Source organism: Papilio xuthus, unplaced genomic scaffold, assembly GCF_000836235.2.
Source record: "Papilio xuthus unplaced genomic scaffold, Pxut_1.1 DF827756.1, whole genome shotgun sequence".
Lineage (NCBI taxonomy): Eukaryota > Metazoa > Arthropoda > Insecta > Lepidoptera > Papilionidae > Papilio > Papilio xuthus.
The window spans coordinates 1,566,680-1,582,326 of record NW_013530893.1 but is presented as its reverse complement, the minus strand read 5'-3'; the positions used below and the strand labels follow the sequence as shown (position 1 = coordinate 1,582,326).

General features: G+C 38.1%; 1 protein-coding gene across 2 annotated transcripts; it reads left to right on the top strand.

The window, feature by feature from the left end:
• The first annotated feature begins 149 nt into the window (after positions 1-149).
• alphaCOP (coatomer subunit alpha) lies at positions 150-15,584 on the top strand. 2 transcript variants are annotated; one of them, XM_013310190.1, is made up of 21 exons: positions 150-486; positions 889-1,005; positions 1,365-1,610; positions 2,439-2,576; positions 3,350-3,513; positions 4,101-4,238; positions 5,115-5,198; positions 5,930-6,119; positions 6,501-6,653; positions 7,096-7,316; positions 7,759-7,896; positions 8,561-8,664; positions 9,095-9,261; positions 10,128-10,325; positions 10,715-10,896; positions 11,182-11,299; positions 11,597-11,714; positions 12,269-12,398; positions 12,930-13,105; positions 13,988-14,203; positions 14,847-15,584. In XM_013310190.1, the coding sequence occupies exons 1-21, from the start codon at positions 259-261 to the stop codon at positions 15,308-15,310; spliced, it is 3,690 nt and encodes a 1,229-aa protein (XP_013165644.1). In that variant the 5' UTR covers positions 150-258; the 3' UTR covers positions 15,311-15,584. The 2 variants fall into 2 exon arrangements, with proteins under 2 accessions (XP_013165644.1, XP_013165645.1); XM_013310191.1 differs by having other exon boundaries at positions 151-486; positions 1,365-1,601.
• The last annotated feature ends 63 nt before the right edge of the window (positions 15,585-15,647 follow it).

The window sequence follows — 15,647 nt, the reverse complement described above, 5'->3', positions numbered from 1 at the left end:
AACAATACGTTAAACGGAAGGTAAAATAGAGTTAATAGTTAACAATAGGTAGTAGTTGCCATTGGTAGCCTGATTATAATATTTTCAGCAGAATTTTGATTATTATAAAATCAGTTATTGTTCTCGGTGTTTTAGGCTACTGACGTGTCACGTCAGCCGGTTTGACGTTTGACATGTCGACGTTATTGCTGGCGTGAATTGTTTGAGATAATTTTTTGAAATAAAAAGAACTGTAAATACTTGCAAAAACGTGAAGAAATGTTGACAAAATTTGAGACTAAATCCGCTCGGGTGAAGGGCATATCATTTCATTCCAAACGGCCATGGGTCCTTGCCAGTTTACACAACGGTGTGATTCAGCTATGGGACTATCGAATGTGTACACTCTTAGAGAAATTTGACGAACATGACGGCCCCGTGCGTGGCATTTGCTTCCACATACAGCAGCCCTTATTCGTATCTGGGGGTGATGATTACAAGATCAAGGTTGGTACAGTAAATTCCCTTAATTACTCTTCACACTAACTACCACTAGGAACTGATGTAATCGCTTACATTTAGACAATTTGTTTATATTCAGAATCAAATGACGCAATATTAAGACAGTCAGTAAATTTTGGAGTTAAGGATGTGCACCATGTTCTTGGTATCATTTTTGATGGTTATTTGGCTATTTTATATAAATTAGTCTTGTTTTATAGCCAAAACATTATCACAGCATGTGTTACAGGGCTGATATTTTTTTTACCAGTATTCTATCAATCAATCTGTAAACAAAATCAATAAATTTGAAGAAAGAAGTACCCCAAAAAACTTAATTTCTTTAACCAAGAAAGTGTTGAGATGTTGGACTTCCTATGATAAGTTAATCATGTTTTCTTTGTGTAGGTATGGAATTACAATCAGAGAAGATGTCTCTTTACTTTACTTGGCCACTTAGATTACATCCGGACAACATTCTTCCATCATGAGTATCCATGGATCTTGAGTGCTTCGGATGATCAGGTAAGCAAAGACATTTTTTTTAAAGTGGTATCACACATTTGCCATCACTTAGCATACTTTCTGCTGTTGACGATGTCCTTACTTTGTTATATATTTGGATCTGGCATTAGTAGTCTTAGGTATAGATTGTTGGGAAGAAAATTCGAAAATAAGCCAGTGTATTGACACAACACTAGCCTTACTAAAATCTCAATGTTTGTATCCCCTCACTATTCATTCTAACAAGACATATAAATTACAATATAAGTTACTTATTGGTTAAAAAGATTTTTCTTGTTAAAGATGCGTTTAAAAATTGCAAGTTCCAGTTTTATAATAAATTCTACCACAGATAATTATAAAATTTTAATCTTTTTCAGACAATAAGAATATGGAACTGGCAATCACGTCAATGCATAAGTGTACTAACTGGGCACAACCATTATGTTATGTGCGCACAATTCCATCCTAACGAAGACCTATTGGTATCCGCTTCATTAGACCAGTCTGTGCGAGTCTGGGACTTCTCTGGACTCAGGAAGAAGAGTGTAGCTCCTGGACCTACAGGATTAGCAGAACATTTGAGGAATCCACAGGCAACAGATTTGTTTGGGCAGGTAATATATGTATGTATGAAGTTATTTAATTTATGGGATAATTCATGCCTGGATAAGGAATAAAGTGTAAATTTTGCTTTAATCTTAAAATGTTAAGGTTCATTTATTGGTGATGGTTAATCATTACTGCTAATTTCAGATTTAAGACTAAATATTCCATAGTTAGCATAGTTATTCCATAAAAATTAAGACATACAGGGCCACTACATTAGTATATAAACTTTCCTAAACAAAATATGTTCAGTTCAATCAATCACTAATAAAGGTTTCTCACATATTTATGTGATTTGTTGAGACCAGACAATAACTCTCGCTTATGGAGGTTTCTTGCTTATCATGTTCTTATTTACCCAGATTTTATTAACTCTTAATGCTATCATAATACATAAAAAAAGACAATTAACTAATTTACAAAGCAAGGGCGGCCTTATCGCTACAAGCGATCTCTTCCAGGCAACCCAGTGGGACATTTATTTTAACATCCTAACTATATATCATCATCAGCTTACTATATGTCCTCACAGAGGGGCTTGGAGCCTACCCTATGTTACGGGTGACTAGGTCACCATTGCCTAACTATACTTTTGTAGCAAATTTTGTATCTTTGGTTTCTTAAACCTTTTTCCTGCTAAAAGCGAATATGAAAAATAAATCTACATATGTTTTGATGACATTTTCTTTAAGTAACGCCAATACTAAGTCTTGCTCTAGTTTTTCCTTACATTTTTATTATTTATAGTCATCATTCTTACGAATTATCAAGTATCATTTGGGCTATGGCCGGGAAAGGGTTAATGTTCATTATATTTGTATTATGCTGTATAATATATGTTTTAGGCGGATGCAGTAGTGAAGCATGTATTAGAGGGTCATGATCGGGGCGTCAACTGGGCGGCCTTCCACCCTTCTTTACCATTGATTGTCTCCGCAGCTGATGACCGACAAGTCAAGTTCTGGCGGATGAATGATGCTAAGGTAACTATTATTACTGCTTTATATTATAATGTAAACATTATTTAAGTATTGTTCGCGTCATACAACTAAAATTGTGTTCTGCGCAGTGACTCAAAGTATGTTCCGATACTATATGTTTGATTTCTTCTATTATTTTTGTTAGTGTTATGCAATAAGGAGAATAGGTTATGCGTTTATATTAATTTGGCACTTAATATGTCTATTGGTTTTAAACAATAAAATTAGTATATCTTTTTTTAATTGTTCTTTGACGTAAATAAGCATAACCTAAAATTTGCAGATAACACACTATGAATAATGTTCATTTTAAATTACGATATGTATTTATCAATACGACATTTGAACTGATATGGTATTACAATTTTACATTTATGCATTTCTTCATCATCCATTGTGGTCAAGTGCTACCTTATCAACTGACTATACGTCCCCTACGGGCTCGGAGCCTACCCTAAGTTAAGTGTGATTAGGCCATAGTCAATGCTGGCCTAGTGCGGGTTGACTTCACACATATCTTTGAATTACTTCTCAGATATGTGCAGTTTGCATCATGCTGTTTTCCTTCACCGTAAGAACGTCGGATAAATGTACAAATGTAAATCGGAAATGGAAAAACACATTGGTACATGGCAGTATTCGAACCCAGACCTGCAGATTGCAAGTCAAGTTCTTAAACCCCTAAGCCACCGATGCTCCTTAACAAATTAACTGCCATGAACACTTTTAGAAAAAGGCACTAGAATTGAATGTGTAAATTAGTCTTCTTTATCCAGGCTTGGGAAGTGGACACGTGCCGTGGGCACTACAACAACGTGTCCTGTGTGCTGTTCCACGCGAAGCACGAGCTGATCCTATCCAACAGTGAAGATAAGTCAATCCGTGTATGGGACATGACTAAGCGGACATGTCTGCACACATTCCGAAGGGAACATGATCGGTTAGTACTAATGCAAAGGTCACATAAAGGTCACACTGTACTACAAGACTTTATGCATCTTTTAGTAAGAGAATACATTAAGGGATACTTTTAGTGTCCAATCACTGATTAAAAAAAAATATTCTATGTTTTGATTGAATGCCTAACCGGTGTTTTCTGAGACCAAAATCTCTGTATAAATCATATCGCCATCCCTCTCATTATCTTTGACAAAATAGAGATAACAATAAGTTTCAAACGGGGTTTTGGTCTTAGAAACCCATGGTTAATTAGGTAAACAAAGGCACATCATATTTGACTTTGTGCTTAATTACCACATATTAATTTAACTTGTTTATTATTTACTAGCTGTCGCCCGTGACTCCGTTCGCGCGAAATTAGAAATACTTAATAAGTAGCCGATGTGTAGCCTTCCAAACTGTTCTACATCTGTTGAGCCGTTAAGGACATACCTTTCATCCATCGTGTTATAATTAAATTACATTAAATATAATAAAATAAATAAATATTCGTATTTATAATATTATAAGTAAGATTGCATAAATCTAATTTATTATTATTGTTTGATGTTATAATATTTTTCTTAGATATTGGGTGTTAGCCGCTCACCCGTCTCTGAACCTGTTCGCGGCGGGACACGACGCCGGCATGATACTGTTCAAGATGCAGCGTGAACGTCCCGCATACGCTGTATACAATAACATATTGTTCTATATTAAAGACAGGTAAATTATCTTTATATAAATAATTCTTCTGTGAGTGTGTATGTCACTGAACTTCTCTCAAACGACTGGAGCGATTTTGATGAAATTTTTTGTGTGTGTTCAAGGGGATCTGGGAATGGTTTAGATTCACAATTTTCATCAAATATTAACTTCATATTAATTTATTCAAATTAAAGACGTTTAGACAGGACAACGTCTGTCGGGTCCGCTAGTGTTTATATGTAATTTCTAGTGGAAATGTCCCTTAATACTCAAGGCGTTACGAAGATCGCTTTAAATCGTCAACGCGAGTCTATTTGGTCAGTACAGCATTTATTTCGAAGCGATTCCTTAACGAATTTCTAAAATGTATAGAACTGACTATAACTTTTGATGTTACGTGATTGTTGCGTGTTAATTTCATACATTTTTGAAGTTTTTTTTATGGAATCGCTTCGAGAAAATAAACTTTGTCTAACCCAAAGGTTTAGCGACTACATGTCCAACTGTATAGATTTGTTCTTCCATTTTGAAAATTGCGGCGACTTTTCTCACGACAATGTCACTTAACATCTAATCTTGCCGGTTTTTGATTTACATTGCCTTGGGTATAAAGGACCTTACTTAGCAACAGTTGTAATAAAGGGTCTGTTTCACTAGAAAAAAAAATCAGTTCAAATATTTATTGTTTTTGCTTTTTTTTGATCTCGTTTAAAATTACATTTATAAGCAGTGCTTTCTCTTACATTTCACTAGTTGCTACTTTTGTAGCAAATTTTATAAAAATTTTTTCATAGGCTCTTGCCTACTTTTCCATAACAATTATCCATATTTAGTATTAAAAAGTTAAATTAATAGCAATAGTTACCTAAGTATTAATTTTTCCTATAATTCCAGACAACTACGTAAACTGGATATGCAGACAAACAGAGACGCGCCCGTCATGCAAATCAAAGGCGGCGGACGTAACCAACCTTATAGGTAAGTTTTAAAATTTACATGTTTGCTGGTTTTCGTCTAAACACAATATAAGATATGGAATACAAAGTTATATATTCAGTATAAACTGAATAAATTTAGCATATCACTTGTCTGTCAAGGTCAAGGTTAGGAAGAAAATCCAAGATTTTTAAGAGTGGTAAAACCCGCTTTAACATCTTCGCACGAATCGGCCAGGTTCACCCGGTAAAATATTACCACCACACAGAAGACAGTCGTGAAGTGAAAGCAATTCCGCGTTTCGTCTGATGAGTGTGCGTCCCGGAGGCCGAATTTAGTCCTCTTTCCCTTCCCACCCTTTTTCTTATAAGGAAAGGATGGGAAGTGGAAGTGGACTTTCCGGATGAGAGGATGCATGGGAAGGGAAAATATTTACTTCCTTACTAACGCATATGCAATTGCGTATGTCTATGGGCAACTTTCACTTCGCTATTTCAGCGATTACAGGTGGCCGCTCGCTCGTTTGCCACTTTATGATATAAAAATAAAAAAAAACTGTGCCGGTGTACTGGCACAACACTAGCCTTACTAAAATGTCGACGTTCATGTCCCCTCACTAATTCTTTATCATTCTGACACTTGACTTTGTAACGAAAGCGCGCCATTCGCGACAAATGATTTTAACTAATAATATCTAAAACTACGTAGAGTATACATATGGAGTAATAAGTTCTGAACTGTATAAATTCAGTATGTCACATGTTTGTGTTCAGCATGTCACTGAACCACGCGGAGTGGTGCGTGTTGGTGAGCTGGCGTGTCGGAGACAACCATTCTTACGAGTTGTACGCCATACCACGTGATGGCTCAGACGCGCCTTCCATAGAACCGGCGCGAGGACAGGCAACCTCAGCTGTATGGGTCGCCAGGAACAGGTTTGCAGCGCTCGAGAAGAATAACCAGGTTAGTCAACTGACACACAACACAGGTCAAATGACCCAGCACAAGTCAAATGAACTAGCCCGGTTAAGTGATGCAGAACAGGTCAAATGACCCACCGCTGGTCACATGACTCAGCGTGGTCAAATGACCCAGCACAAGTCAAATGAACTAGCCCGGTTAAATGATGCTGAACAGGTCGAATGGCCCACCACTGGTCACATGACTCAGCGTTGTCAAATGACCCTGCAAGGTTAAATGACCCAGCACAGGTGAAATGACAAATAAAAGAAGACGCGAAAGGGAAGGGAAAGCCAACGGGTCTTCTGTTCTGTCTGTGTTCATAACAATATGTTTTGGTCGGTGATTTCATATCTTCTAATTCTTAATGTTTCTTCTCAACAGTTGGTGATAAAGAACTTAAAGAATGAAGTTTCGAAGAAGATAGCGACGCCGACGTGCGAGGAGATCATGTACGCGGGCACCGGCATGCTGCTGCTGCGTGAGCCTGACTCCCTGCAGCTGTTAGATGTGCAGCAAAAACGGACAGTAGCATCGGTATGTAGAGTTCAAAATTGTTATGACAGCTGAGCAAAAATATATCGTAACACTAGTATTTAGAGTTCAAATTCCCTTACAATGTGTTGATTGGCATTGGAACTATAAGGTTAAATTCTCTCAAAGATTTATAAATTAATCAAGTAACTGTACCCTAGTGGTGGGGCCATAACTGTTTTTGATGGTAGGAAACCGTGTTGGCCTATTATTTTAATATTTACCTTTAGGTAATTATTTTTAGTTTAAAATAAATATACTTTCACGTATAATGTTAAGCAAAAAAAAAATTAAAAAAGAATTTTGTATCTTAATCCCTAAAGAGGTCGGTATCTGTCTGAGCTCCCCTAATTAAGCCAATGCTTATAAAATAATTAATATGGCATTTGCTATCAATTTGCATCATAAACAGACATATATGACCGACGTATACTTTGTCATCCAGGTGAAAGTGAGCAAATGTCGGTACGCCGTATGGAACTCTGATATGTCGGTGGTGGCACTCCTGGGCAAGCACACAGTGACACTGTGCACACGACGCATGCAGCAACTGTGCTCTGTCACTGAGGGGGCTCGCGTCAAGTCTGGCGCGTTCGACGACTCCGCCCCACAGCCTGTCTTCATTTATACTACTGCTAATCATATTAAATACTGCTGTAAGGACGGGTGAGTGTTAATCATCTCAAACACGTGTACGTATACGCACGCACTACGTACACATGTGTACGTACTCAAACAAAATCAACAAAAACACGTGTTTTTGTTGATTTTGTGCAACTGCAAATGCAGGGGGATTTGGTTAATCGAGAGTCGAGGGACCATGTTTTTTTTTGTTTGTAAAGGTTTCTCTAATACACGAGTTTCTCACTTATGGAGGTCACAATAACTATCGTTTATAAATTTCTCGCTGTATAACAGAAACAAATTTAAAGTCAGTTTTCAGAGTCGAGTTCAAAACTTATTCATTACTTAGCTATACTTAGCTCTTATCATACTTTTTTTTTATTCTAAATTGAATCTAATATTCTTAGTGGCCAGTCTTAAGTGATATGAAAACTGATTATCTAGCAAAGAGGTTATATAGTTCATAAGTAAATTTGTGTGTCAGTGACTACGGTATAATCCGCACCCTGGACGTGCCGGTGTACATAGTGAAGGTGATAGCGGGTGACTCCGGCGCGCGCGTCGTCTGCCTCGACCGAGAGTGTCGCCCCAAGGTGCTCAGCATTGACCCCACAGAGTACAGGTAACATGCTTCTCAAACATCTCCACTCCGAACCACCCCAAAATCATTTGAACCAAACATATACAGTCTTCTAGAGCCTCGGTGGCTCAGGGGTTAAGCACTTGACTTGCAATTCAGGTCCTGGGTTCGAATCCCGCCATGTACCAAGAGTTATTCCATTTCCGATTTACATATGTACATTTATCCAACGTTCTTACGGTGAAGGAAAACATCGCGATGCAGCACATATCTAAGAATAAATTCAAAGATATGTGTGAAGTCAACCCGCACTGGGCCAGCATTGAATTGGCCTAGTCACTCGTGACTTTGGATAGGCTCCGAGCCCCTCAGTCCCTACTGAGAAGAACTATATGTCATCATCAGCTCACTATACGTGAGCTGATGATGACATATAGTTCTTTATATTAGAGAAAGGCCGTTAATAATAATAAAATTATATTAGTATAAATTTATTGTATTAGATGAAGATGGTTCATCTAAATGAACTCCTTGCTACATTTTTTCTACTTTTGAATCAAGTAGCCCCACCAAATTTCTCTAGGACCCCATGGGGTCAACCTTTGAGAATCTCAGGTCTATGTGTAGTCAAGGAATCAAATTCGGTTCCCACTTAGTATCGAGTATAAACAGAACTTGTTTAAAACGATATTTTGATATGTACCAGGTTCAAGTTGGCGCTGATAACGCAGCAGTACGACCAGGTGCTGCACATGGTGCGCACTGCCAAGCTGGTTGGACAGAGCATCATCGCATATCTACAGGACAAGGGTAAATGATTACAATTGTACTTAAAAAGGTTCCGTTTGATCCTTATTTTTCTTATGTCATTCGACTGTTTCTAATATAGATATTGTTCTTAAAAAAATAAATCTTTAATAATGTCTCGTTGTAATATGGAAAACATTTTATTTTATATTTGTTTCCGATGAACTCAAAAATTACTGAATACAATTTAAAAATTAATTAGCTTATTACCTAGCCAGATTAATATCTGCCCAAACTATCGCATATCTTACTAATATCAAAAATGCAAATGTTTGGATGAATGGATGGATGTTGGAAGGTATCACCAGAAAGGCTTTTCTGAAATTTGTATATATGTAGAACATAGCCTAGAAGAACATATAGGCTACTATTAAGTTTATAATAAGTTCGGTCGCAGTCGCAGGCTACAGCTAGTAATAATTCTTGTTATCAGGTTACCCCGAGGTGGCGCTGCACTTTGTGAAGGAGCCGCGCACTCGCTTGTCACTGGCGCTCCAGTGCGGGAACATTGAGGTTGCGCTGGAGGCTGCCAAGAGCCTGGACGAGCCTGACGCCTGGGACCAGCTCGCCAAAGCCGCGCTCAATATTGGCAATCATCAGGTGACACATAGACAAGGTTTCTCAACTGGTGGGGACATAAGTCAAAATAAATTATGACAGCTCACTAGCGCCTCTCAGTCAACATCAAATGTCATGATTTGTCTATTTCTGACAGAACCAACCGCGATAGCAGCGCCCCTCACTAGTTCAATTATCCTTGATTGACTATACATTGCACTCAATGAAAATTGTCTATGGATTTTAGAAACTTTCAGATATAAACCTTTCTCTTTTTAATGAGTATCCGATTACTGTCTCATAGTTTTTTTTTTAAATGGACTTATTATTAATTCCTACTTTCAATGAATTTGTATGTTATATAATGTTATACGTGGTTTATTTTATGCCAGTACACAAGTAGCTGGCATAATTAGCGTGGTGTGGACATGTTATGAGAAGGGATGATGATGATATAAGCAAAAAAGTAATGAGATTGAATGTGGATGGCTACAAGGGTAGAGGAAGACCAAAAAATGTATGGAATGACTGTGTGAAAGAGAATATACGTAAGAAGGGGGTAGACTCGGATATGACGGCTGATAGAGATGTATAGAGGAGTAGTACATACCGTGCCGACCCTCGATAGGGATAAGGACAGGTTGATGATGATGATGATGATAAGTAGGTGGCATAATATGAACACAAAATGTGGCAAGTGAGCCAAAACAGTTCATAAAAAGTGTGCGCTACTTTCCTACTGTACTGGCATAATGTAAACGAGGCATTGTAATAACTGCCTATTTTTTTTAATTTATTCAAATTTCTAATTTCTTAATTTGGCGGCAACTTGACTCTTATTTTTGTCAATTTGTAACAAACACTATAATATTTTTAAACATGAAAATCATATTATTTCTTTTCATCAGATCGTAGAGATGTGCTACCAGCGCACAAAGAACTTCGACAAGCTGACATTCCTTTACCTTGTTACTGGTAACATTGAGAAGTTGTGCAAGATGATGAAGATAGCTGAGATCCGTAAAGACGCCTCCGCGCAGTTCCAGTGCGCCATGCTGTTAGGTGATGTGCAGGAGAGGATCCGACTCCTCAAGGCCTCCGGACAGGTTGGAAATCATTCATTTACTAAAACAGTCTATCACACACCGTTAAAATATTAAATTCATTCATCATTAAATCAATCACTATTCATAGGTACTATTTGCAATTTTTTAATAAACCATATTGTTCCCCCCCCCACCCCCATAGAGAATCGAATAACGTAAAATTGATTGAACTGCTCCGTAATACTAAGATAATTACCATACTGATGGATTTACATATATCATCCAAAAATTATTGGTAACTTTATTCCATGTCTTAGTACTTTTGAATTAAATAAAAATCCTAATTAGGTAATCTTAGTTTAGATCGGCTGGCGAGACCCTTGTCTGGAGATACCTTATCCATCCATCTAAACTTTCACATTTATGATATTTAGTAATATTGTTAACAGATGACGCTTGCGTACCTGACTGCGGTGAACCACGACCAGGTTGAGGAGGCGGAGCAGCTGAAGGCGGCACTGGAGGCGGCCGGCATGGCGGTGCCTGAACGCAACCCTGACGCACAGTACATCTGCCCCCCACTGCCTGTTGTCGAGGATATGCCCAACTGGCCGCTACTGGCTGGATCTAAGTATGTCTGCGGAGATGTTTCCCGTTGGGCCGATTGGCCTATAGATCAATCGGCCCAATGGGATATTTTCCTATTAGATCGCTTTAGTGTATAGAATCAAAAAAATCTCATTAGTCGCTTTGATTATGCAATCAATCGGCCCAATGATAAAAAATTGGCCGATTGATCGATAGGTCGATCGGCCCAATGGGAAACAAAGTCAAATCGTGAATTTTCACTTCGTCTTTAGTGTTCTTGTTTGACGTAGTTTTAGTTTTGTTGGTTATTTTAAAAACATTGTTATAGGAGTGTGTTTGAGACTGGCGGTGATGGCGATGTGGTGGCTGCGGAGGTTGGTGATGAGCCGCTAGAGGCTGCTGGCGCCTGGGGTGATGAAGATGAAGATATCTTGCTTGATACTAAGGTATCATTCGACTTTATACTAGCTGTCGCCCGCGGCTTCGTTCGCGCCGAGTTAAAACAAAACTTAATTAGTAGCCTATGTATTCTACAACCGTGCTGAATTTAATTAAGATCCACGTTCCGGAAATACCTTCTTACTAATATCCATCCATCCATGTAAACTTTCGTATTTATATTAGTAACGGATTTCTTGATATTTTTAAGGAAGATGAAAAATAACGCCATCTAGTTAAAAAAATGCAACATTTTTATTCTTTTAAACTATATTTTTGAGTTTATGTTTTTGTTGTTGTCGCAGGCGGAGGGCGAGGTGGAAGGCGAGGGTGAGGAGGTCATGGAGGACGCGTGTGATGATGGCGGCTGGGACGTGGGAGATGAAGACCTTGAGTTGCCAGAAGTGCTGGCGCCTGTTTCCGGTGAGAAGAAACATTTCTGTATAATACACCGATAAAAGTGTATGCGTGATTGGAAACCAAATTGCGCGTCAAGTAGTTTAGTGAACTTTTATATAACGGACCAAATCTTACAATATGTTGTTTTTTTTTTACTTTTTTTTAGTATTTAGCAGCAAATATTTAGTTTATGATTACAGTTCTTTTTTCAATTATTTTAAATGATAAATATGCAATTTTAATATCACTCCCAAGTAGGCTAACGAAGTAACAGCCCGAGTCTAGGTTCTTGAGGGAGCCCTCGAACTTAGTTACTCTGAAACGAGGTTCAGTCTAAGCGCCATCTGCGCTCGGCCACCTCAAGCCCGGTGAAGCTGTAAATGCTTCTTCATGGCAAACAGTGGCAATTCAGTCACAAAAATATCTCAAGTTGATTTGGCGACAGGCCGTAAAAATTAAACTCAAATATTGGGGTTTACAAAATTTTGTCCGGCTATCCAAGGACCATGACTGGGATATAACCAGAGAGATGATGATTTTTTTTTCTAATAGTGGCTTAAATTATTGTTGTTTTTTAGCTGACATAGACGGTGGTGCGGAGGAGGCGGCGTACTTTGCTGCACCAAGCCGTGGTCCTGCTGTGGCGTTGGCCAAGTTGCGCACTGTACATGACCATATCACTGTTGGACAGTTTGAAGTCGCTTTCAGGTATACAATCACAATTTATAAAAAAAAAACGCGAATAGCCTAATGGTTAAGGCTACGGATTTCCGATCAGGTGGTCGGGGATTCGAATCCCGCCATTCAACTTGTAAACCATGTCCTAGCACAAGCATAAAGCTTCGTAGGAGTGGTACAAGAAATATTAGTAAATTAACAAAAATCTGCTAAAGATAAAAAAAGGTAAAATGAGAGCATCGGTAGCTCATGGGTTAAGCAATTGATTTGTAATCTGCAGATCCTGAGTTCGAATCATACTATGTTTTTATTACATTTATCTGACCTTTATACGGTGAAGGAAGACATCGTGATGCTGCACATATCTGAGAAGAAATTCAAATATATGTGTGAAGTTAACTCGCACTGGGCCAGTATTGACTATGGCCTAGTCACCTCTAACTTAAGATACGTTCTGAGTCCCCTTAGTAGGAATGTATTAGCTGATTAGTTCCTATTTCCACGTAGCGGCTAGTAGCTGCACCAGTGGAAATACACTTAAAAACTAAATTTTATATTCAGGTTGTTGAACGAGCAAGTGGGCGTGGTGAACTTCGAGCCGTACAGCGAGGTGTTCGTGCGCATGTTCGCGAGCGGGCGCGCGATGTTCGGCGCGCTGCCGTGCTTGCCGCCGCTCCCCGCGCACCTGCACCGCAACTGGAAGGAGGCCAGTGGACCTGAACTGTTGCCTGTCATCAGTACGTTACATATATAGACTTCAAATCAATAGAAAATATTATATTCAACAAATCAATCTGATTTTACCCTTTTATAAGGTTTTAATTCTATAGGGTACGCGCGGAATTAAAAAAAAAACAAATTAGTAGCCTTTGTCTTCTTCCAGACCATGCTCTTCATATATGCCAAATTTTGTCAAAAACAGTTCAACCGTTCTGGAGATAGTTTCAAACATCCATCCATCTAAACATTCGCATTTATAATATTAGTAAGAAAAATAATTATTCATGACAACTATCTAATCTTTAACTAACATTGATAATTACTTGTGTTCTTAAAGAATGAACTCATTAAAACAACTTTCATAATACTATAACTTGACGAACAACTAGCGAAACATACTAGGCTACACGACGCTCAGTTTGGTTTCCAACCTGGGTTGTCCACTGAAACAGCAATTTTAACACTGAAGAATACTGCCCAGTACTACACTGATAGAAATACTCCCGTATATGCCTGTTTCCTAGACCTATCAAAGGCATTTGATATGGTCCAATATAATAAATTGTGGCAGAAACTGTCTGACGACACAGACCTTCCTTGCGAGCTCATATCTTTATTAAAGTGCTGGTATTCGAATCAAACCAGTCTGGACTGTCCAGTGCTGGCCATGTGGACACGTCTACATGTGCCCTAAAGAATTTTGTTTTATTTTGTATTTTATTTTTGTGCTAGTGTTTTAATTTGTATTTTTGTTTTGTATGGACCATGTGTCTGAATTAAAGACTTATTATTATTATAAATATTTAACCAGCAAAAAAAATAACCAAAAATGTACATGTAAACCTTTTTACAGTAAAATATATTTTTTTTTCTCATAAACCATTGTATTATAATTCCAGCAATGAAGCTGAACGAGCTAGTATCTCAGCTGCAGCAGTGCTACCAGCTGACCACTGCGGGCAAGTTCGCGGAGGCGACGGAGCGTCTCCGCGGCATCGCACAGGCTGTGCCGCTGCTGCTCGTACCAGGCAAGCAGGAGCTGGCGGAGGCGCAGCAGCTGCTCGCCATCTGCAGGGAATATCTGCTCGGATTGCAGATGGAGACCGCCAGGAAAGGTACACCACATCACCACATCGAACCAACACAAAGTACCATTACAAAATACAGTATCTATATATATATATATATATATATATATATATATATATATATATATATATATAAAAGAAAGTCGTGTTAGTTACACTATTTAAGATATGCCTGAAAATTGATGAGGAGGCAGCTTAGAGCCAGGAGACGGACATAGGATAGTTTTATTCATTTTTTTCGAATTTATGTCTTGAAGAGTTACTTTTTATTTAACTTATCTATATATTAAGTTTTTTTCTATATCCACGCGGACGGAGTCGCGGGCGACAGCTAGTTCTTCATAATACTGACTGTCGCCTTAAACTCCTTCCGCACGGGATTAAAAAAGCTGATACTCAGAGCTACTGAATATGCATATAAAATTATATAAATTACGAAGCCTAGCCTAAGTTAAGGGTGATTAGGTCATAGTCAACCACGCTGACCAAGTGCGGGTTGACTTCACACATATCTTTGAATTTCTTCTCAGATATGTGCAGCATCACGATGTTTTCCTTCACCGTAAGAACGTCGGATAAATGTACATATGTAAATCGGAAATGGAAAAACACATTGGTACATCTAATTCACATAAATAAAGCACACAACTTATGATAAAAAACCTTCCAGCGATGCCGAAGTCAACAATAGAAGAACAGAAGCGTACATGTGAGATGGCGGCGTACTTCACCCACTGCAAGCTGCAACCAGTCCATCAGATCCTCACTCTGCGTACAGCTCTCAACATGTTCTTCAAACTTAAGAACTTCAGAACTGCAGCATCGTTTGCTAGAAGACTTCTAGAACTAGGACCACGACCAGAAGTAGCGCAACAAGCGAGGAAGATACTCCAAGCTTGTGAAATGACACCGAATGATGAACATCAGTTATTATACGATGAGCACAATCCATTCACAATCTGTGGCATCTCATACAAACCAATTTATAGAGGAAAACCTGAAGAAAAATGTCCATTATGTGGAGCTAGCTTCTTCCCTGAACATAAAGGGAAGTTATGTATTATTTGTGGGGTCGCGGAAATTGGTAAAGATGTTATAGGCTTGAGAATCTGTCCCATACAATTTCAGAGATAATCATTATGTTTTATTTATATCTTTTTTCATTATAATTTAACTTGTAAGGAATTATAGAATTAAATATTATTGTATGCCATTTTGGTTTTTTCTTCTGCGCATGTATGGATGGTAAATTATGGATGAAATTAGTTTTAAATACAAGCGAAGTGGTGTTTTTTTTGGCAAATTTTTGGTCGTTACTAAATCGGAACGAGGCTGTATTAGAATTTTGTCTGTTTTTTTTTTTTTTTTAGTTAATATCTGTAATTCAAATGCAAATAAATTAGGTATACACGAAATAATAATCTTATTATTAATAAATGAAATAAACCAGCTTTTTTAAATTGTTTATTCT

Coding starts and splice junctions, on each gene's coding strand:
- alphaCOP (XM_013310190.1), top strand. CDS start 259: ATGTTGACAAAATTTGAGACTAAATCCGCTCGGGTGAAGGGCATATCA. Junction 6,654..7,095: donor AAAAACGGACAGTAGCATCG/GTATGTAGAGTT, acceptor TTTGTCATCCAG/GTGAAAGTGAGCAAATGTCG. Junction 14,204..14,846: donor GATGGAGACCGCCAGGAAAG/GTACACCACATC, acceptor AAAACCTTCCAG/CGATGCCGAAGTCAACAATA.